The sequence below is a fragment of the Aplidium turbinatum genome, chromosome 2 (assembly GCF_918807975.1).
Source record: "Aplidium turbinatum chromosome 2, kaAplTurb1.1, whole genome shotgun sequence".
NCBI lineage: Eukaryota > Metazoa > Chordata > Ascidiacea > Aplousobranchia > Polyclinidae > Aplidium > Aplidium turbinatum.
In genome coordinates this window covers 35607271-35628967 of record NC_137473.1, presented here as the reverse complement: position 1 = coordinate 35628967, position 21697 = coordinate 35607271, and the positions used below count along the sequence as shown (strand labels likewise).

The following is a 21697-nucleotide window of genomic DNA, read 5'->3' as shown; positions in this document are numbered from 1 at the left end:
CAAACCTTTTGTCTTGGCTCTCAGTCGAGCCAGGTTGAACAGTTTCCCATCACTGCGGGTGTGTAGGTGGACTCCTTGTGTGGAGTGAGAGAGAGAGAGAGAGATATTGTTTATTTGCCTTTCTAATACGACTCGATATAAAGAAACACAATTACATACAAATCAAAATATGGCAATAGAAAGGTCTGGCAGCACCGAACAACCTTGCGGTTAACCAGTCAAGGTGCTGCCTGTCATCAGTCATCTTACATTGCAGCATCAGACATTATAACTGTATCAATAAAATATAATGATGGATGGAACAGTAGCTTCGAAATCGAATTGTATATATAAGGTTTTGTAGAATATTGAATCAAGACCAGCTGGGAAAACATGAGCATATAATGAATCATATCGTTTAAGAACAGTGACCGAATGCAAAGTTCAGCAACAGAGAGAAGAAACTCTTAAACAAAGTCGGCGCAAGGACACATCCTTGTTTCACACGGTCGTAGCTGACCACACCCTGCATGTCCTTGTGGAAGGAGATGATGATGCTAAGCAGCTGTGGGGGACAGCCAATCTTCTGCAGTAGCTGAAACAGGCCTCTCCTGCTGACAAGGTCAAAAGCCTTCGTCAGGTCAATAAAGGCGATGTATAACGGCCTCTGCTGCTCACGGCACTTCTCTTGAACCTGTCGTACGGAGAAAATCATGTCTGTTGTGGACCTCCGGGCGCGGAACCCGCACTGAGATTCAGGGTAGACCCTGTCGGCCAATACCTGAAGGCGCCTAAGGACCACTTTGGCAAAGACTTTTCCCACGATGCTAAGAAGAGAGATGCCTCTGTAGCTGTTGCAATCAGTGCGATGCCTCTTGTTTTTGTACAGAGTAATGATTTTGGAGTTGCGCATGGACTGCGGTACTTGGCCCTCTTTCCAACAAAGACGCAGTAACTCGTGCAGTGGTTTTAGCAGGACAGGTTTCCCACACTTTATGACCTCAGCTGGAATGTTATCCTCTCCCGGTGCTTTCCCACTTTGCATAGAGTCAATGGCTTTACTCAGTTCTTCTAAAGTAGGTTCTGCATCAAGCTCTGCGATAACAGGTAGATCTTCAATGTTGTCTAGCACGTCTTGAGAGACTGAGTTTTCTGTTGAATATAGTCCCAGGTAATGTTCCACCCAGTGTGCCATCTGCTTGTCCTTGTCTGTAAGGATCTCGCCAGTCGATGCTTTAAGGGGGGCACACAAGTTATAGGCACACAAGTTATAGGCACATAAGTTATAGGCTAAGACTAAGTTAATTAGCCTATTGTTTAACGTCTTGCATGGCTATGGATGGTAAGCACAAAAACCGCCACCTAAATAATCCTTACAAATTCTTGAAAATTTTCCGAATCGTTTTTCTTCGAAAAAAAAGCTATTTCCGAAATGGAATTTTTCCAAATTAGGTTCTCCGAATTGGGTTTGCCTAAATGGGCTATTCCGTGATTGTATGCCATGGGAGTTGTGTGGTCACATTGTGATGCTGGAAAAATTATGATTACCGGTAGTCAATTTATTTTATCATTTATAAAAGCAAGATTTATTAGTTGTTCAGCTATTTAATTCACGTGTTTTAGAGTTTGTTAAAGTTTGATTAAACTTTTCAATGGCTTCTGATGAAATGGTTACCTTGGATGTTATAATGCTGGGAGATCAATTGTAAGTTTTGGCATGATATGAACATTTCTGATGAATTAGTTTGTTTTATTTTAAAAGATGTTAAAATAAACTGTTGTTTTCACTAAATAAATTTGGACAGTTTTAATATTTTGTTTAAAAAAAAAAACATTTATGTCTGGGGTAAATTTACCCCTGGGGGCAATTTCCTTGTTTTAGGGTGTAAATGAGCTATCAATCAAAATATCCACATCAGTTGATGGGACAGAAAATTTGTGCCAGCTGTAGGTAATGGTAGCCTACTTTCCTAGTTCAAATTAACTGTTAATTCAAAGCTAGCCTATTGATTCTTCATCTTCTCAGTAACGTTATGCTTTGCTAATTGATCCTATGTTATAGTTTATTACCCGAAAGAGGAAAATTTTATAGCACTCCAGTTGACTAATTGAAACTTGTTATTCTATGTAGGTACTAGAGATATACCGATATATCGGTATCGGTGATATCGGCCATTTTTTTAGTATCCGTATCGGCAAAATTTGGCCGATACTAAACACGTAACAAAAGGCGTTTGCTGCTGATTTTCTACAGAAGCAAAGATATAATTTTTTTAAAGCTGGGTTTTTTTTTTTGCCGAGACTTTTCGGTCATTTGTCCAAAATGACTTGAAAAAATTCGGTCATTTTTTATTTATTTTGGTCATTTTTGGTCATATATAGTCAATTGACTAAATCAAATATAGTTATTACTATATTTGATTTAATTCGCTCTGCTTTGCCTTTTTGCTTGGCATTGAGCACTTTTTGTAGTATTAACCCTTTCAGTGCGTGTACCCGGTGTTACCGGGTATAGCAACATGTCGGTGAAATGCGTGTACCCGGTAATACCGGGTAGTCAGTTAAAACCTTGTTAAAGCTAGTTATTGACTTGCACGCGCCAGCTTGGCTTGTTTCTATGCACTAGAAGTTATTTGTAGCTGTTTAAAAACGTCAAACTTTAAAATGTCGGGGAGCAATGTGCGAGGTAGTCGATTCAATACGGAGGAAGCGGTAAGTCAGATTTTTACTGACACAGACAGCGGGGACAATTTTGATATTGCTGATAGAGAAGTTTCGTTTCCGCATGTTGACAATGACAGCCCGGGGAGTGATTGGGAATGTGATTTGAATGATTTTTATGATTTACATTTTGACGATAGATCCATGGATGTGTCTCCTGATTATGATGAAGAGGGTGGTCGTCGTGTGAGCCTCTGGGGCCGAGGGTCTATTCTTTTACCACCCCAGATTTACGATGTTCCCGGACTACACTGGAAGGCTACTAGAGAGCAGCCAGTCTTTGGTTTCATCATCCATGACACGCAGACCTTCCACTCCATTAGATGGCTTGAAGATGGAACAGTCATTGATGATGTGGTCTGCGGTTTGTTCCTCGGCACCACAGTCACAGGAGGAGGAAGAGGCCATTCCCCGTTGGTGCATGGTTGAGCGGAAAAGCCCGACGCCAGTTCGAAGACGGTTGAGGCGCACCCATGCCTGTCTTGGTAGCCTTAGGCCGATGGGCGTGTGTCGGCGTCGGGGCTGAACGAATAGAGTCTGGTGGCGCTTGACTTCCATTCAGAACTCCATTTATGGTCCGCCCAAGTAGCCGCATTTATGGTCCGCCCAAGTTTGCCCTGACTGTCCAAGCCAGCCAGGCCTGCATGCAGATAAAGATTGTTTTAGGGTTTACCACATAAAATTGGATTATTCTGTAGCTGCACCCAGGGCCGGCTTTAGCTGATGGGGAGCCGGAGGCACTTTTAGATCGGGGGGCCCCGTGCAAAATTTTTTTTAGCTCCGTCGGCGCGAAAAACCACCTCTACGTGTACAGTAGCAGTAATCCAGCACTGCACTGCACAGCATTTTGCAGAAACTTTAAAGGCCGAAAAAAAAATAATAACACAAAATTAAATTTTTTTCTACGTCGGGGGTCCCTTCAAAAGGGGGGCCCGGGGCACCTACACCCTCTGCCCCCTCCCTAAATCCGGGCCTGGCTGCACCTGATGAAAAAAACAGAGATTCATTAGACGTATAGCCTACGAGTAAATGTCTAAATTTTGCTCTCACCAAACTCAACAGCCTGAAGTTTGTACTGTGAAAGAAAGCAAAAACATTTATTGAAAAGCATTAGCCTATGTGATAGAAGACTACAATCACTATGTAGCCTACAAACTATAACTATTTTTCAATGTAGGCTATCTTTCATTTTTTACATGGTATTCTATGGTTCTTTTTGTCCGTTTTGTTTATTTTTATCCATTTTCAGTGAACAACAAGACATTCCAACAACATTTTACTAGAAAAAAACTTTTTTTTACAGTTTTTCTAAAAATTGAAGCATCTAAAATGGCTGCCACGAAGTCACGTGACAATCTATCTGTGTAAAATTTTTAAATTTTCCTTTTTTTTATTAGTTCAACCTTTTTTAAAATCTAAAACACAAAAAAATTTTTCAAAAAGCTCTAATAAGAGCTTATTTTTTTCACATTCATTATGAAATGCATATTTTTTTCTAAATTTTTTTTTTTTAATTTATTACTTTTTTTACCAGTTTCATTTTTTAAATGTTATTCAGTAATTGATTTTTTTCGTTTTGTGTATCTTTATCCATATTTAGTAAGAAAAAAGACTTTCTAACTACATTTCATTACAAAAAAAACGTTTTCTTCACAATTTCACAAAAATGAAAAAATCCAAAATGGCTGCCATGACGTCACGTGACAATCTAACTGCGCAAAACTTTAAAATTTTGCCTGTTTTTATTAGTCCAACCTTTTTTAAAAACGAATACACAAAAGAAATTTTCAAAAAAGCTCTTGTAGTACTTTTTGCACATTCATTTGAAAATGCATATTTTTTCCTAAACAAGGGCTTAGCACAGGAACTAGACATACCTATAGCAGCGAAAGGGTTAATAGTTTTCATTGTTTTAGTCAATTGACTATATATTTTTTCGGTTATTTTGACCAAATTGACTATATTTTTTTCGGACATTTTGCTGAAAAATCGGTCAATGACCGATAAATGACCGAAAAAAAACCCCAGTTTTAAAGTAGTAACTAACGTCACATTGATGCAGAAAAATAACAACCTGTTCAAATTTTTGATACGTCACGCTCCCATGAATTCTTGCGTGCACGTTTTAACATTGGTTGCTTAGAGTGATTTTTTCACTTAAACAAAACATTTTGTTTCAGCAGTTTTGCGTTGTTCGATTCTTAAGTTGTGTAAGGAGACTCAATTTCTCCAATATTTATCATTTGTGTTTCTTTTTTACTCTCAGCAGAGTATAAAACTTGTAAAAGTTTTTCATCCATACAACGTCATGAATTAAATTATTATATCTCAAATCGGCATAATAACGTGACATCATCTAAACATAACAGAAATAGCGAAGACCAAGTATCACTATAAAAAAAAACACAAAAATGCAACGCAAATAGGCAACATCAAAAGACATAGAGGTTCTTTGACTTGTCAGCAGCAAGTGGTGATAACTGTGGCTGTGGGAGTTTGTTGCGTATCCTACTTACTCTGACATTGTTTAAGCTTGATGAGTTTATTACAACGAAAGGTGGAAATTAAATCACAAACTGATAGAACCAACTTACTAAAAACAACCAAGTTACATGGGTTTTTTAAACGTTTAGCAACGTAAAAACGATGCGAAATTATACATTTTTGCTACCTTGGTAGTCTTGGCCTGGCAAAAGCTTCTCAACCAAACGACAAGCGCCCTTAGGGGTAGGACCTTTGACATACTGATATCCAATTGAACGAACCATCAGATGTTAGGTTGTCCGTCCAATTGTGGCCATTTCAGCATTCAGCCAGAGAGTTGATTATTACTTTAAACTTTTTTTGGTAATTACACAACAAACAAGAGCAATAGCAGTGGTGGGAAGTTGCATTTTTCCTTTGTTCCAAGAAACGCAACCTTGATGACATCATGAACAGCGTAGCTTCTGATTGGTTGATGATTTGTGGTTCAATGGGATATCAGAATGTTAAAGTGCCTACCTCCCTTAGGTTGCATATTACTTGTCGAATAGTTTTTGCACGACTACACAAATGACTTGGTTTACATTTTACATCTTATTATCAATTATGATTGCCTATTTGGAGAGTTTGCGCAAACCCTTTATTAATTTTTCAGAAACCCCAATTATGATGTAATGTTTCTTCCCTTATACCCCAGTTCTCAATCACGGTGGATTTTCATTACTAAAACCTACTATTATGACACAACATTGAGTTAGGATTGGATTCTTGAATCTTCAAGTGCCAAGGACTTCCAAACCCGTCCATTGTCACTCATAATGACGTAATAATGCCCCCTTTGGCACCTAATGTTGCCCATTTGCAGTTCCCCTTGCTGCTCTATAAATTTCCAAATTTGGTTAGTTTTGTGGCGTATTTTGGAATTTATTTATTGTAAGCGCCAAACTTGAACACAACTAATTTTGAATTTAGGGGATTTTTTGGTTTTAGACTAATTTGTCACTGTGTCAGTCGCGGTGGTGATGCCACGGCTTGTGTTTTAGCACAAGATCTTGTGGTTTTACTTTTGATCTTGCGCTCTTGTGCTTTAAGTTAATATGCCAATTCAAAGCTTTTTTTTATAGTTTTATGCAAATAAGGTAAAACTTAGCATTTGATATAATTACTTGCAAATACCAAAATTGCTTCTTTTTGTAACACTAAAGCAGTGGTTCTCAATGGGGGCGTTTTGATTTTTCAGGGAGCGCTACGATTAACTCGGCTTATGGGGGGGCGTTTTGATTATTAAGGGACATTCTGGTTTAACCCATCTTTTGCCCAGCGTAACGATTTCGTGAAAGAGCTCATATCTTCGTGATAGCATTTCCTACCTCATACCTGGTGGAAAAGGGATTCAGCTGTGTTGTTCTGGTACATACCAAACAGCGAAACCCACTTGACATATCCAATTATCCATAAGAGGTGATCCTCGAATGTTTCTCACTGGTTTTACACCGGATGTGAAGAAACTGGCATTTTCTCACCAAGCCCAAGGTTCACACTGACTACCAGTAGGCGTATACATACTGTTTTCATGCTCGCAAATATATATTTGCTTTTCATCAAATGTAATTACTAGTCTCTAAAACCCTTACAGCCTGTTTCACCCTAAAAGGGGGATCATCAATAGGTCCTTATTCTAATAGAAATATAATTCTATTTGAATAAGGACCTTTTCATTATCCCCCTTTTAGGGCGAAACAAGCTGTAAGGGTTTTAGAGACTGGTAACTAGCCTATATTTGATGTAATTCGCTCTGTTTGGCTTTTTGCTTGGCATTGAGCACTTTTTGTAGTACGGTATTAATAAGTATCGGCCAAAATATTGGTATCGGTACATCTCTAGTAGGTACTATACTTGTTATTCTACTACTTTACCAGACGTTGAACAACTCGTTGCCAAAAAGCAAGGGCAGCCGTCACATTGATATAACTGATGTAATTTGTTACTTTTGTTTTTTTAATAAACGAGCACCATTTTATATATTAGGGTAAATCTGATATTCATCTTTTTAAAAAGGGTATATATGTATATCATACAGTCCTCAAAATTAGCGGCGGCACACGGCACAATTGCCGTGGTAAATGCCGCTGCAAACGTCATACTGGCCATTCTGCTACGGCAATAAAAATGCCGTCGCAAAATGAGCATTTAATTCGGACAAAAATTGTTCAAAATTTCTTCCTGTTTGATTTACTCGCAGCGGGAATTTAATCAGCAGAAACATCGTACCAAGACCTCACCTCGGACTATTTTACTTGCTGTGAACACTCACACAGTCTTCAAAATTAGCACATTTTTACTTCTCAAAAACGTTGACGAGGCCAAATGGCAAAAGTTGAAATTGCCTCGGCAATTGCTGTGAACGTTTATTACAAAAAAATTGTACCAAAACATGTAAAACAAGAAGAGAAAAAAATCATCGAATAGTCTATCACGACCGCACTGTTTGATTTGTTGTGATGTAATAATACCAAAAGTAGCGATAAAGCGAGCAACGTGATACGCACGCTGTTACGGTGATTCACGTTAAATATGTCATTGGGGGGGGAAAAAGTAAGTTAATTTTAGTAGCAGTGGGCTATACTGGGGTGATTTTGACTTTTTTCAAGTAACACAACAGAACTAGAGTTTAAAAGGTGCCTATGGACATACCTAGAAACATGCAAAAAAATTTTTTTGATTTCGTTCAAATTCCGGATGGAGTCCGGACTTTATGTGAAAAATACAAAATGGCCGCCATACAAATTGACAAATCTGCAATAAATCTGCTTCCAGTCAAGCTTTTGAGCTGATTTTGGTGTCAAAAGAAGCAGCAAATTGAGCCTGTTACTTTAAAAGAGCAACAAAACGCCCAGCATGCTTGGATGTTCTCTAAAACTTTGAAACTATTATATTTTGGTCAATATTTTTCATAATTTTTTCACGTTTGTTGGTGCAACTTGAGATTACAGGTTGCATCCAAGAATAATAATGACAATTTCAACACTATATACACATAACTTGTTACCGGTATATGAAATTCACATAAAAATGTCATGAAATACACTAGATATTTGAGAAACATTTATACACTTTAGTAACGACACAATGGTCGTCACACCTTGGAAGACCCATTCCGTCTCTACTGTGACAGGGATGATTTGAACAGGATTTACATCCTGAATGTCATCTCTTTTTGGTCTCTTCCACATGGTATTGTTCTTATCATTAACCCGCTGGTAGTGGTCACATTCTACAGTGCCATCATCGTTTAAATGACAGACCCTTGCCAAAAACCACTGACGTTGATTGTTTTCTCTGTCCCACACCACAGCCACATTTGTTCCTATAGGGTATTCTTTATGGAGTTCAGGAATTGCTGCTGCAATACACATTTTCACTGGTTGATCTGTGTCACCAGAGGAAGTTGCAGCAGTAGAGGTTAAGATGGCATATACCTCATCTTCTGTTGGGAAGATGGTCCCAACATCCTCATCCTCAGTTCCAAGAATGACAGCTAGGTTCAGCAGCATGGTATCTACATTCAAGCTGTTTACTTTGTAGAGGCTGGGATTTGCCTGGCTGTCGCGTGGATGAATCATCCGTTGGTACTGAATCTCCATCTGGAGGATTTTTTTCAGCGTGGATGGTGATGCTGTTGGAAGAGCTCGGAGCTCTTCTACTTTTGTAATTGGCCCTCCATGTACCTTACATTGATCCACCAGGTGGTTGAGGAAATCTCCCTTCATCCTGCTCTTTTTCATGCGTTCCTTCAGTTTAGTTTTCATCAATTCTTTCTGTGTCTCTGTCCATGCAATCTCCATTTCATCTAACTTTTTCATCACTTTGCTGGATGCAAGCTCACTGTTAATTGGTGCATCTTTAGCAAACATAAGATCATCTCTTATTCGTTTTGCTTTGAAGTATCTATTTGAATGTGCTGCTGACAGTCCTGCAAGGTTTCCGAATCGGCTAAGTATCTTTCTGCAAGCAAGTTCTCTGTGGGGAGGTTTACCCTCATTTCTTCAGTTAGTGCATGGACTCTTGTACTCCTCTTACTATTTTCTGTCTCGTCTTCCCAATACTCTCTTCCGCATTGCATCTTGAGGCCAAGCGCACTTTGCTTGGCCATAGCAGTAATTAAGTAGTAGTCGAGGTCTGTTGTGGGGCTGTGTGATTCAGCATTCACATGCTTCCAGGGAACGTGGAACTCAGACAGGGTTTCAAGATTAGCCCTCTCAAGATCATTATGTAGTTTAGGAAGGATCCTGACGAGGTCGGATTGTTGGCAACACTCTAAACCAGACAATATAAATTTCTCGGCCATGTAATAAGAAAGTAAAAAGTGGAGCATCTCTCTTTAACTGGTAAAATTTTTGGAAAGCGGGCACCTGGCAGACAAAGACAAACACATCTGGAACAATTTAACGACAAAACAGAAACAATCATCCATGCAACATATAATAGGAACATTTGGTCTAATTATTCATATGAGGCCGTCGATGCCTGGTTCAGGCAAGGCAATTGAAGAAGAAGAAGATTGTCACCTTGTGACAGAAGTGAGACAATGCTTTTAGTGATGCCACAATGAACTCATTCTCCAGGTAAAGGGAACAGGCTCTGACAAGGAGGTTATTCTTGCTAGTTCTGGATAGCATCTTCTTGAAATAGAGAACACAATCAACCAACGCACCAGCAGTGTGACCCAATCTTGTGAATCTGCGGTCTTTATAGAGCGAGAAGGATTTGTGAGTACCACTCCATCCTCCAACACCAGGCTAAACTCGTCTGCCATGGAAGTAGTCTTGCCATCACCACCCCTAGCCACAAGCTTCACTAGAGCCGGGACTACAACTGAGGCGACAATTGACTTGCCTACTCGAAGGTATATATGACTTCCGTCTCGGCTCTCGTTTTTTTTGAAGAATTTGACATGCAACTTCTAATAACTCAAATCTAAAAGTCTGAAATGAAGTAAAATGTGAAAATTTTTGAAGAATTTGACAGAAAACAAGCTGAAAAAAGCTTCAAAAGGCACTTTTTTCCCCTTGTTTTGTAGTTCCCATACACACTAAGTGTTTATTGTTCTTTTACACTAACAGGCTCAACTTTCTGCTTCTTTTGACACCAAAATCAGCCCAAAAGCTTGACAGGAAGCAGATTTATTGCAGATTTGTCAATTTGTATGGCGGCCATTTTGTATTTTTCACATAAAGTCCGGACTCCATCCGGAATTTGCACGAAATCAAAAATTTTTTTTTGCACATTCCTAGGTATGTCCATAGGCACCTTTTAAACTCTAGTTCTGTTGTTTTTGAAAAATCACCCCAGTATAGCCCACTGCTAATTTTAGGTTCATTCAACGTTCGAGTCAGCACAAATCGATTTAATTTTCCCGGCGAGTTATATCGCGTAACAACAATGCCCAATGAGAAATTTACGTTTGTTTTACATTAATTTGACATCTAGCGACGTTGAATTATCATGAAATAACGTTAATTGCTCAATCAGGTACCGGTAACAAATTAATAGCTCCCTGCGAGAAGAGATTGACTCGAGTTACGCACACACTCACATAATTTCGGCACAATTGGGATACTGCGAGCAACACAAAGTCTGTTTGATAAAGAACTAGTCAGAATCGGAATCATCGGAGGATGAGGTTGTCGCGTCGTCACTGGAATACTTGAAGACGCAAAACTGCCCTTTCATGAACGCGCAATGCCATATGATCAGAAGCATTACTTTTTTTTACTGCCGAAGAACCATTTATCTAATTTGTACCACTTTTTATATTCGCAACCACACCGGTAAAAAATAAGCATTCGATGAAAGAATAACTTTTGCGTAACAATTAAGCCAGTTTTTGTAAGGTTGCAAACTTTTTACAGTTCACAAGAGCATTATCAGCGCATAAAATAGCTTGCGTGAAGCTCTGAGCTACCGCGGTGTGACGCGATGAAGATGCGCATAAAATTTCGTTTGATTAAAGCATACAGCAATTGCCACCGCAATCCAAGGTTTGTTGATTTGGCAACGGCATATATGGAAGCTAATTTCGAGGGCTGTATATATACAGTGTTGTACGTTGACGGTGTCAACTTTTTGTTGACGGTGAGCTTAGCGCCGTCAATTTATTTTTTAGTTGACGGAAGTGATAGCGCCGTCAACTATTTTGCCAATTTTAAGCGTCAAGCGCTATGCGTCATTTTTTCTTTTCATGGAAAGTCTCGTTTCACAACATTGAGAGTTTCACAATGTATTCTGGCCAGCGCGACTCATCCGAATTACTGCCTTTCGCGTTGGTTGGAATGGCTCCCTGGAATACAGGCAGAGGAAGTTCTCTAAATGGTGATCACTCATATCGTGAGCAGTATCGAGAACGAGGGATCAGAAAGATAAAGAGAAAAATCAATAAATGTCATCGCGGAGGTTGAAGATACTTTATTTCAAGAGCTTTATGCACCTGAAAAGAGCGATGTTGGTGCAGTGGACGCCGTTAAAAGCTTTATATGGGCTACACCATCACATCATGCTTGGAACAGTGATACCTTTCCGAGTTATTGTTTAAAAGGGTTGTTTTTGAAATACAACATACCAATATACCATCCAGCGCTGCTGTAGAATTCATGTTTTCACTTGGAAAGGACATTATGCGTCCCAACGCAGCGGATTGTCGAACAAACATTTTGAAATGCTTGTGTTTCTACAAGGCAAAAACTAATAGGCTAAGCAGCCAATTGCAATACAGTCTCAAAAGTGAAAACATAATACCTGCTCTTTATTTATTGCTATTTTTAGCCTAAGCTTGGTTGAAATACTTTTGTTTTGTGAGACCCTGGCTAAAATAGCGCTAGAAATTAGCGCTGACGCCGTCAATTTCTTTAAGAGCTTACGTAGTACTTTACGCCGTAAAGTTTTTAGACAATTTGCGCTGACGCCGTCAATTTATTTCATTGACGCGTACAACACTGTATATATAATATATATATATAAAACATTCAAAAAAGGTAAAGAACCACTGATTGAGTGATTGTTAACAAAACAGTAAACCTCCTTACAAAGATTGAATTTTAGGACCATAATTTGGTTTTTAGAATTTTACAGAAAAATGATCAAAGACTGAACTCAAAGAAAAAAAATACAGTAGTTGATTAATGGACAATAAGTTCAATCCACTTTTCAACTCTAAATTTTCACATATCTGTGTGCTTTATGTTGGTTTGAGTAGAGATGTGAGACTTATGAGCTGTTTTTTTTTGTTCTCGTTTTTTTTTTTTTAAGCCAAAAAAAACAATTGTTTTTTTTCACCAACAATCTTTCAAAAACTGAATTGTTGAAACAAAATTTATTCTTTTGCTTTTCTGAAATATTTGTTCTGAAATAATCAAGTCATTGATAAGTTACCAATACCGCTATTTTGTCACTACACTTTTCATTAAATTCTTTTGACTTTACCAATGGTCCAAAAGTATGCATAGTGTAATAAAGGAATCAAAAAAAGTATATATATCATATCATACTAAAATTTGCAAATTTGAGTTTATTAAGTTTATTAAATTGAATTCAAATGTCGATTTAGTGTGGTGCTGTCTACATTTTTAATTGATAAGTTAACCTGTATTGTATAGTGTATATGATATATAAGTTAACTAGACTGTAGATTCGTCAATTAGACTTTAAGAAACATCACAATACTTCTATGCAATGACAGGAGTGAAAGAAATAAACAAACTAATAAAATAAATTAAGACAAGCAACAAAGGAGGGTGACACTGACAGTTAACATGGTCACCGCTGGGACCTAACAGGCTTCATTGATGACAAGCAGTACCTCGGATGCAACCTAGTTCGTACCCTGAACAGTTCGTACCTTCAGTTTGTACCCTGAAAAGATCGAGAGAAAAAATTAAAAAAAAGCGGAAGTCGCTGATTGCAGTTTCGCAAACATTTTAAAATTTTCCCCCTGAAAAGATCGAGAGAAAGAAAGCCGAAGTCGCTGATCGCAGTTTCCGCTAACCCTAACCATAGACTAATCTATGCTCTAACCCTCGCTGATCACAGTTTCCGCAAACATTTTTCTGCACTTTCTGCTAACCCTAACTCTAACCATAGACTAATCTGGGTCTGCTACTATTCGGTGAGTCTGATTCGGTGAGTTCCTAATTTCTAACCCCTAACCCTAAAACGGCAAAGATAATTAGGCTACGGTACCCGATAATTTAAAAAAAAAATTGAAAAAATCCCCCGTTAAGGGATCGGACTCACCGAATCGGACTTACCGAATCGGACTCACCAAATCGGACTCACCGAAACGGGCCATTCCGGACTAATCTATGCTCTAACCCTCGCTGATCGCAGTTTCCGCAGACATTTTTCCGCAGCTTCCGCTAACCCTTACCCTCACCTTAGAGTAATCTATGCTCTAACCCTAACCCTTGCTGATCGCAGTTTCCGCAAACATTTTTCCGCAGTTTCCGCTAACCTTTACCCTCACTCTAACCATAGAGTAATCTATGCTCTAACCCTAACCTTCGCTGATTGCAGTTTTCGCTAACCGCAGCTTCCGCTTACCCTAACCATCGAGTAATCTATGCTGTAACCCTCGTTGATCGCAGTTTCCGCAAATATTTTTCCGCAGTTTCCGCTAACCCTAACCCTCGAGTTGTTTGCGGAAACTCCAATCAGCGAGTTCGGCTTTGTGCTATTAAACTGCGATCAGCGACTTCGGCTTTTTTAATTTTTTTTCTTGATTTTTTCAGGGTACGAACTGAGGGTACGAACTGTTCAGGGTACAAACTAGGTTGCACCCCGGTACCTTGACTAGAAAACCACATGGTTATTTGGTGCTGCCAGTCCTTCATAATATATGTGTTCTATTGTGTAACTACTCAATTTTTCTAGTGTTGAAAGGGCAAATAAAAAAAACATATCTCTCTCATCATTGGTAACACTTGAAGTTGTTGTTGAAGTTTATTGGTACTATTTTCTGAGTATGCGACCATACTTCTAACTTACAGAACTTAGTCAAAACTGCATCAAGTTGATTTATAAAAAGTTATTCATTTCATAAGCTATAATTCAACACACTTTTTTTTGCAGTTCTTTATTATAATTGAAAACAGTTGTTACTTGAAAAAATGTATGAAACGATTGGAAATAGTATAAAAAACAAATAAAACGTGAAAGAAAACAATTAGAAAAACGTGACTAAAAAGAATGTTTTTAACCCTCCTTAGATTTAAGAAATTGCACCAGTCTTAAACTTTCAATTAAATGCAAAGCTGAATGGTGAGAACTCTTGTAAGGTGCTTAAAAGGACACCAGTTTGACACCGTGCAAGAGCATGAAGCTGTTGTTTTGGCAAGACATTTAACCACTTCTGGACGGATGACACAAAACTTTCAAAAATTCTTTATTTTAATATTTGCAACATTTTTATGTGCACTGGGGAAACCACAAAACTGAAAAACCTTTCAGAAACAAAATTACAGTAAAAATGAAAAGTTTCTCTGAAATAATCCCCTCCGGTAGGCAAAGCTAAATAAAAATGGCAGCCGTCCTCAAGTGGTTAAAGGTGTGTCTGACGGAGTGAAGGTAGACACAATGATTGGATTTCTTGTCTTTCTTTGCTTTCTTGTCCACTTAACTTAAATCTATAAAAAGACTTTGAATAATGAATACATAGACTTTATAAATATTTTTGCACTTTCAATAAAATTTAAACTTTTCAGTGTTGGAAAAACATCGTTGATGACTCAATTTGTTAATAAGAAGTTTTCTGAGATTTACAAGGTTTCACTTGGATCGGATTTTCAATCAAAATGTTTGATTGTCGAAGACAGACTTGTAAAGTTGAGGGTACGTGTTTTGGTTCATTGTTTTAAAAGTTGTTAAAAAAGTTCTGTAAAAAGACCCAGGCTAAAGCAAACTTTGTAAGTTTAAATTTCTTGACTTAAAGTTTTTAATGCTTAAATCCTGTTGCCATGTATAATCGGAATGGCCCGTTTCGGTGAGTCCGATTTGGATAGTCCGATTCGGAGACAGCCTTTTTCGGAGAGTTCCCTATTCGGAGATTTTTTGAATTTTTTTTTGAAAATTATCGGGTATCGTAGCCTAATTATCATTGCCGCTTTTACATCGTTTTAACGTTGCATTCGTGCAGGAAAAAATAGAAATAAAATGTTTGAACAATTAAGTGAAAATTTGTCATGTCAGTTCAGTTGAATTGATATTATTTGTGACCATCATATCAAAAACAATACACGTTAACATAGCAAAGGTAGAAGCGACAAAACGCGAACGTTAAAACGTGCTTGTGACCGAAGTAAGTGATTGAGTTGAAAGAAGTTTGGCACCGCCGCAACACCTTCAGAAAAATTTAAGATATGAAGGAAAAATAAAAAAAGAAGATGTTACAAAATAAATAAATCATGTTTATGTCTATAAGTTAGTACTTTTGAATAGTTAAAATGATTACCGGTAGTTTGGATCAACAAATGTGTGGCCTACAGCTTGGATTGAAAGGAAATTATCGGGTACCGTAGCCTAGTTATCCCGACCAGCAAAAATTTGTTCCAAGAACCCAGTTAGTCTATCAGTTCATTTTTACATTGTAGTAACAGATAACTAAATGTGTGGCCTATCGTTTTAACGTCGCTAAACATTGAAATCGTGTATAAAAGAAGACTTTTGCTGACTAGGATACGTTGAAACTGGAAAACATTCACAGTACACATTCACAGTCTCATTAAAACGATGTAGAAACGGCAATTTCTGCTGGTCGGGATAACTAGGCTACGGTATTTGAACGTTTAGCGACGTTAAAACGATAGGCCACACATTTGGTTATCTGTTACCAGGGCTGCGATTTTTGTCTTTTTTGGTGACAAGGTCACTCGACACGCGCCATCACTATTTGACAAACGCCGTGCCTTGGAAAAAAAAAAAAAACGAAAAAAAAGGAAAATAAAAAGGAAAAACAAACTGAGAGAGGACTAAACGTCGTCAGGTCGAGGAACAATCGGGGAGGGGGGCATCACGTGATGCAATCATAAAAGTGCCAACTTACGTAAACTTTCTTGTGCCAGGTACTTCAAAGCAAGGTCTAAAAGCGACGCTTCACAAGAGAACTCCCAAGGCGTCAGCACCGCCATTTTGAACACTGCTGGATAATGCTTTGATCGAAGTTCCAACACCTGGCATCAAACATTTCGCAACACACGTTTCGTGCTATTCGACACAACCGGTTTCTTTTATAGATGAAATAACCTAGGCTACACTGAGTTGTCAACGTCTATGCCAGTTTGTATTTCGCCGTTTGAGCCAATTAACAATATTGCTCTGGTAAAATGACTGTTGGATACTTGCTATGAAAGTTTTTCACATGTAGAAAACAGCCTAGTTTCCGACCAGATGTTCAGAAATACAGATTAAAAAAGCCGCTATTTTTATGGAAAGAAGTTCTCTTTCAGAACATTTTGAACACTGCGGGAAAATGCTTTGGTCGAAGTTCTAATGCCTGCCATCAAACATTTCGCCACACACGTTTCGTGCTATTCGACACAACGGGTTTCTTTTATAGATAAAATAACCGAAGTAGGCTACTTTTAGTTGTCAACGTGTTTGCAAGTTTGTATTTATGTCTGACTTATGCACTCGTTGTTCCAAGATCGCAGAAATGTTTTGCAATGTGAATAAAGAATAGTAGACAGATAAACACGGTTGCAACTCGACTTCCTTCCACTAAAAGAGTTTTGTCATGGGCGATTTTGCCCTGTGATTACGTCATGGGCGATATTGCACATTCACGAAAGCACACAACCCAGCTAGCAAAACCCGTCGTTTTTACATTGATTCAACGTCTGCAGACGATGTATACACAATGCTTGACATGTATAAACAAGTTTGCTGGCTGGGAAGTCTGGACATCTGCAGGAAGTTTGTCTCGCACCAGGCGAGATGCCATCCTTTGAAAGATTTAACAATGATGGATTTATGTAGCCAGTGCATCATGACGAAAACAAATTTAAGATTTCCTTTCCGTTATATAACTTAAAGCAGGTGATTGATACAGGAGAAAATAATCGCAGAAGCACACAATAAAACCTACTTATTACGCAAGTTTTTTTACATCAAGAAAATAGCCTAGTTTCCGACCAGATGTTCAGAATCAGAAACACAGATAAGAAAGGTCGCTATAATATATAAGAGTTTGCTTCTAGAAGAATAGTAGGTAGTCACTGGGAGTGGACAAGGCAAGGTAATAGGCAAGTTGTAAGAACAGCATAGCTTTGCCCAACTACAGATAGGATAGTTTTCAGTTAGTCAGTATCCTATAATGACTAAAAAAATGACAGAATCCTCCGACAACACGGATGGCAAAAGCTTCGGTCGGTCTTACCGAGAAGCGGTTAAGGTTCAGCAAACAGCGAGTGAAGTGTGGGATCTGTTCGAAGGAGCTATCGAGAGAAGCATTGCCACGTCACTTTGGAACTTATCATTCAGGTAAACTTCCGGCTAATAGCGTTTCGTAGCTTAACGTCGCAAAGCATTCTCAATTTTGAACATGTTTAATTTAATAGTGGTAAGCAAAAGCATGCTTGATAAAAAGGCGCCTACTGCGTTTTCACTTTTCAACAATAAAATTTAACAGATAAGCCCGTTCAAGTGCATAAGGAATAACACATCAATACATTCTTTTCTCGACGAGACAGTGATAACGTTTTTGAGTTTGCCCAAGCACAACCTTCAAGTTCGGTCGGTGAGCTTCCGTCTGCCAATATAAGGTCAGGCCCTGGCGATAGCACGGCTTCATTAGATGTTCAAGCTCATCAGGAAGTTGAAACGACCTCTCAACGAACTTGCATATTTCGCTCCTAACTGTGCTTGCGTGCGGGTACGTGCATAACCATTTACGTAGTAAGCGAGACTAAAGAGATGCCAAAGGAAAAAAATCTCGCAGTAGGTTACGCTAGAGGTATAGCCTAAGGAATTTTTTCTTTTGCGATCCTCAGTTTCGCGTTTACAACAGTTCTCTTCCTGGAGCAAAACAAATAATATACATGTCTGGTAGGTACATAACTTAGCGCTTGATACTCCTTTGCAATCACTCAACCAGCGTGCGATTAAAAACTTAAGTGACTCTGATACCACACAACTTGTGCGGTAATTCGCGGCCAAACCCTTATCTGACTCTTGTGACGTCATATTACTATTCGACAAACAAACACAGAATTTTTGGTCGTTCGACAAGGAAGAAAAAATTGCAGCCTTGTCTGATACTACAATGTAAAAATGAACTGTAAGGCTAACTGGGTTCTTGGGACAAGTTTTTACTGGTCGGGATAACTAGGCTACGGTACCCGATAATTTCCTTTCAATCCAAGCTGTAGGCCACACATTTGTTGATCCAAACTACCGGTAATCATTTATCTATTTAAAAGTACTAACTTATAGACATAAACATGATTTTTTTTTTGTAACATCTTTTTTTTATTTTTTCTTCATATCTTAAATTTTTCTGAAGGTGTTGCGGCCGTGCCAAATTTCTTTCAACTCAATCACTTGCTTCGGTCACAAGCACGTTTTAACGTTCGCGTTTTGTCGCTTCTACCTTTGCTATGTTGACGTGTATTGTTTTTGATATGATGGTCACAAATAAAAACAATTCAACTGAACTGACATGACGAATTTTCATTTAATTGTTCAAACATTTTATTTCTATTTTTTTCCTGCACGAATGCAACGTTTAGCGACGTTAAAACGATGTAAAAGCGGCAATGATAATTAGGCTATGGTACCCGATAATTTTCAAAAAAATTTCAAAAAATCTCCGAATAGGGAACTCTCCGAAAAAGGCTGTCTCCGAATAGGGAACTCTCCGAATCGAACTCATCGAAACCGGCCATTCCGATTATACATGGCATAATGTTATGACTATTTTGATATCTGTAGATCAGTGTTTCCTAAGTTTTTCTATTCACATACCATTTAGCAGTTTTATACAGTGTTCACGTACCACCTTTGATGCTACAACCAGAATATCTAAAACGTATGCAATAAAAGGCAAGAAAGTTTTAGCACAGCTGTCCAAGACAAAAGTTTTTAATATTAGACTAAATATAATTACAGTAAGCTGTTTAGCTGTCGCATAAGTAGACGGAATGGCCCGTTTCGGCGAGTCCGATTTGGCAAGTTCCCTATGCGGCAATTTTTTGAAATTTTTGAAAGAAAATTATCGGGTACCGTAGCCTAATTATCATTGCCGTTATCATTGCCATTGCCGTTTAACGTCGCTTAACGTTGAAATCGTGCAGAAAAAGATAAAATGTTTGAACTATTCAATTAAAATTCGTCATGTTTATGTCTATAAGTTATAGTCCGGGGCCGAAAGTAGGTTTTTAAAGTCCACCTATACTAAAATGCTGAGTGGAACTTTTTTGTAGAAATACTTAGAGGGGTCCTATAGGAACAATTTTAGAGATGTTGCCACCTTCCAAACCCTGGGCAACATCCCGATTTCTTTCGGTTTTCAAAGTCAGTAAAATCGGGAAAATCTGCCAAGACAAAATTTGGAAAAAATCTCAATTGGTCCAAACATAGGCATGTCATATATCATTTTAAAGGATTTTTTGTCCAGATTAATAATATTGAGATCTTAAAAGTTCTAATCACTTTGAATTTAAGTTATTTAAATTAACAATTCCCAATTTTTTCATAAAAAATTGTAAGAAAAGAGGGATTTGGAGAAGCATTATTTTGAAAAACTGCTGAACTCTTCTTTTTATTTAACAAAATACATAGTCATTCTTTAGCAGATAAAAGTTCTTCGTCGCTCTCACTCTGACTATTGCTAACATTCTGTTCATTTTCGCAATCGCTGCATGTACAAAAATCGGTACAGCCAATTTTCGATTTTGAACAGGAACATGCTTTTGTGTTACATTTCGAAGCTGAAAAAGAAAAGTATAGCCGTGTCGGCTGTCAGCTTTGTCGGCTGCATAGCCGAGTGGTGAGAACACCGGAACGGCAATCGAGAGGGCGCCGGTTCGACACCGTTTAAGAGCATATGGCTGTGTCTGTGGCAGGACACTTAAAGGCATGCCTGAAGGTGGACAGTGACACGAAGATTGGCTTCCTTGCCTTCCCGTCCACTTAATCTAAATCTTCAACCACCGGGTGAAAGCCTGGATATGACAAACAAAAAAAAAAGAAAAGAGTTTGTCTTAGAGTTTTTCATGTTCATGATAATCCTTGTCTTTTTACCACTACGTGTTCAGGCGCAGAACATGTTCTCCTTTCGAAAACTAGTTGAGGATTGTTGGTGAGAACCTTGACATTATCAGCAGATAACATAACCCAAACCTTGCATAATCGGTATGTCCAGCAGCAAAGAAGTAAGGAATCATTTGGTGACATGCATAAAGATATAGGGAAATTCTCCTTCTCGTTCTGCTCGTACAAACAACATCATAAGCAGAACTGGCGTATCAGATTGTTAATCCAATGCTCAGCAATCATACTCTTATGTGCTAAAAATTCCATTCTTTTCTCCAGATTTTCAAAGGAATATACATCATCTATGAAACTCTTAAGCAATTTCATGACAGCAAAACGTAGTGCGCGCATGTTCATAGGGAACTTTTTACCAGTCATCTTTTTCGGTACACTTGCAAAAGCGGGTCTGCTACTATTCGGCGAGTCCGATTCGACTAGTCCGATTCGGCGAGAGCCCTTTTCGGCAAGTTTTTGAAAGGAAATTATCGGGTACCGTAGCCTAATTATAATTGCCGTTTTTACATCGTTTTAACGTCGCTAAACGTTGAAATCGTGCAGAACGGAATAAAAAGAAAATGTTTGAACTATTAAATTAAAATTCGTCATGTCAATTCAGTTGTTTTTATTTCTGACCATCATATGAAAAACAATACACGTCAACATAGCAAAGGTAGAAGCGACGAAACGCGAACGTTAAAACGTGCTTGAATTTGTCATGTCAGTTCAGTTGTTTTTCTTTCTGATCATGATATCAAAAACAATACACGTCAACATAGCAAAGGTGTAGAAAAAGGTAGAAGCGACAAAACGCGAACGTTAAAACGTGCTTGTGACCGAAGTAAGTTATTGAGTTAAAAGAAATTTGGCAAGGTCGCAACACTTTCAGAAAAATTTAAGATATGAAGGAAAAATAAAACAAAGAAAATGTTACAAAAAAAAAATAAAATAGATCATGTTTATGTCTATAAGTTAGTACTTTTGAATAGTTAAAATGATTAGTTTGGACCAACAAATGTGTGGCCGACAGCTTAGATTGAAAGGAAATTATCGGGTACCGTAGCCTAGTTATCCCGACCAGCAAAAATTTGTTCCAAGAACACAGTTCATTTTTACATTGTAGTAACAGAATGAAAAGGCTAAACAAATGTGTGGCCTATCATGTTAACGTCGCTAAACGTTGAAATCGTGTAGAAAAGGGAGCTTTTGCTGACTA

At 38.2% G+C, this 21697-nt stretch overlaps 1 protein-coding gene across 1 annotated transcript in view; it reads left to right on the top strand.

Annotated features, from left to right (window-relative positions):
• The first annotated feature begins 1567 nt into the window (after positions 1-1567).
• LOC145764511 (ras-related protein Rab-7a-like) overlaps positions 1568-21697 on the top strand; it is a 38789-nt gene continuing 18659 nt past the window's right edge. The window contains exons 1-2 of the mRNA XM_082576129.1: positions 1568-1684; positions 14940-15066. Of these exons, the coding sequence (XP_082432255.1) occupies positions 1632-1684; positions 14940-15066 (180 nt within the window). The 5' untranslated portion in view covers positions 1568-1631. The remainder of the gene's footprint in view (positions 1685-14939; positions 15067-21697) is intronic.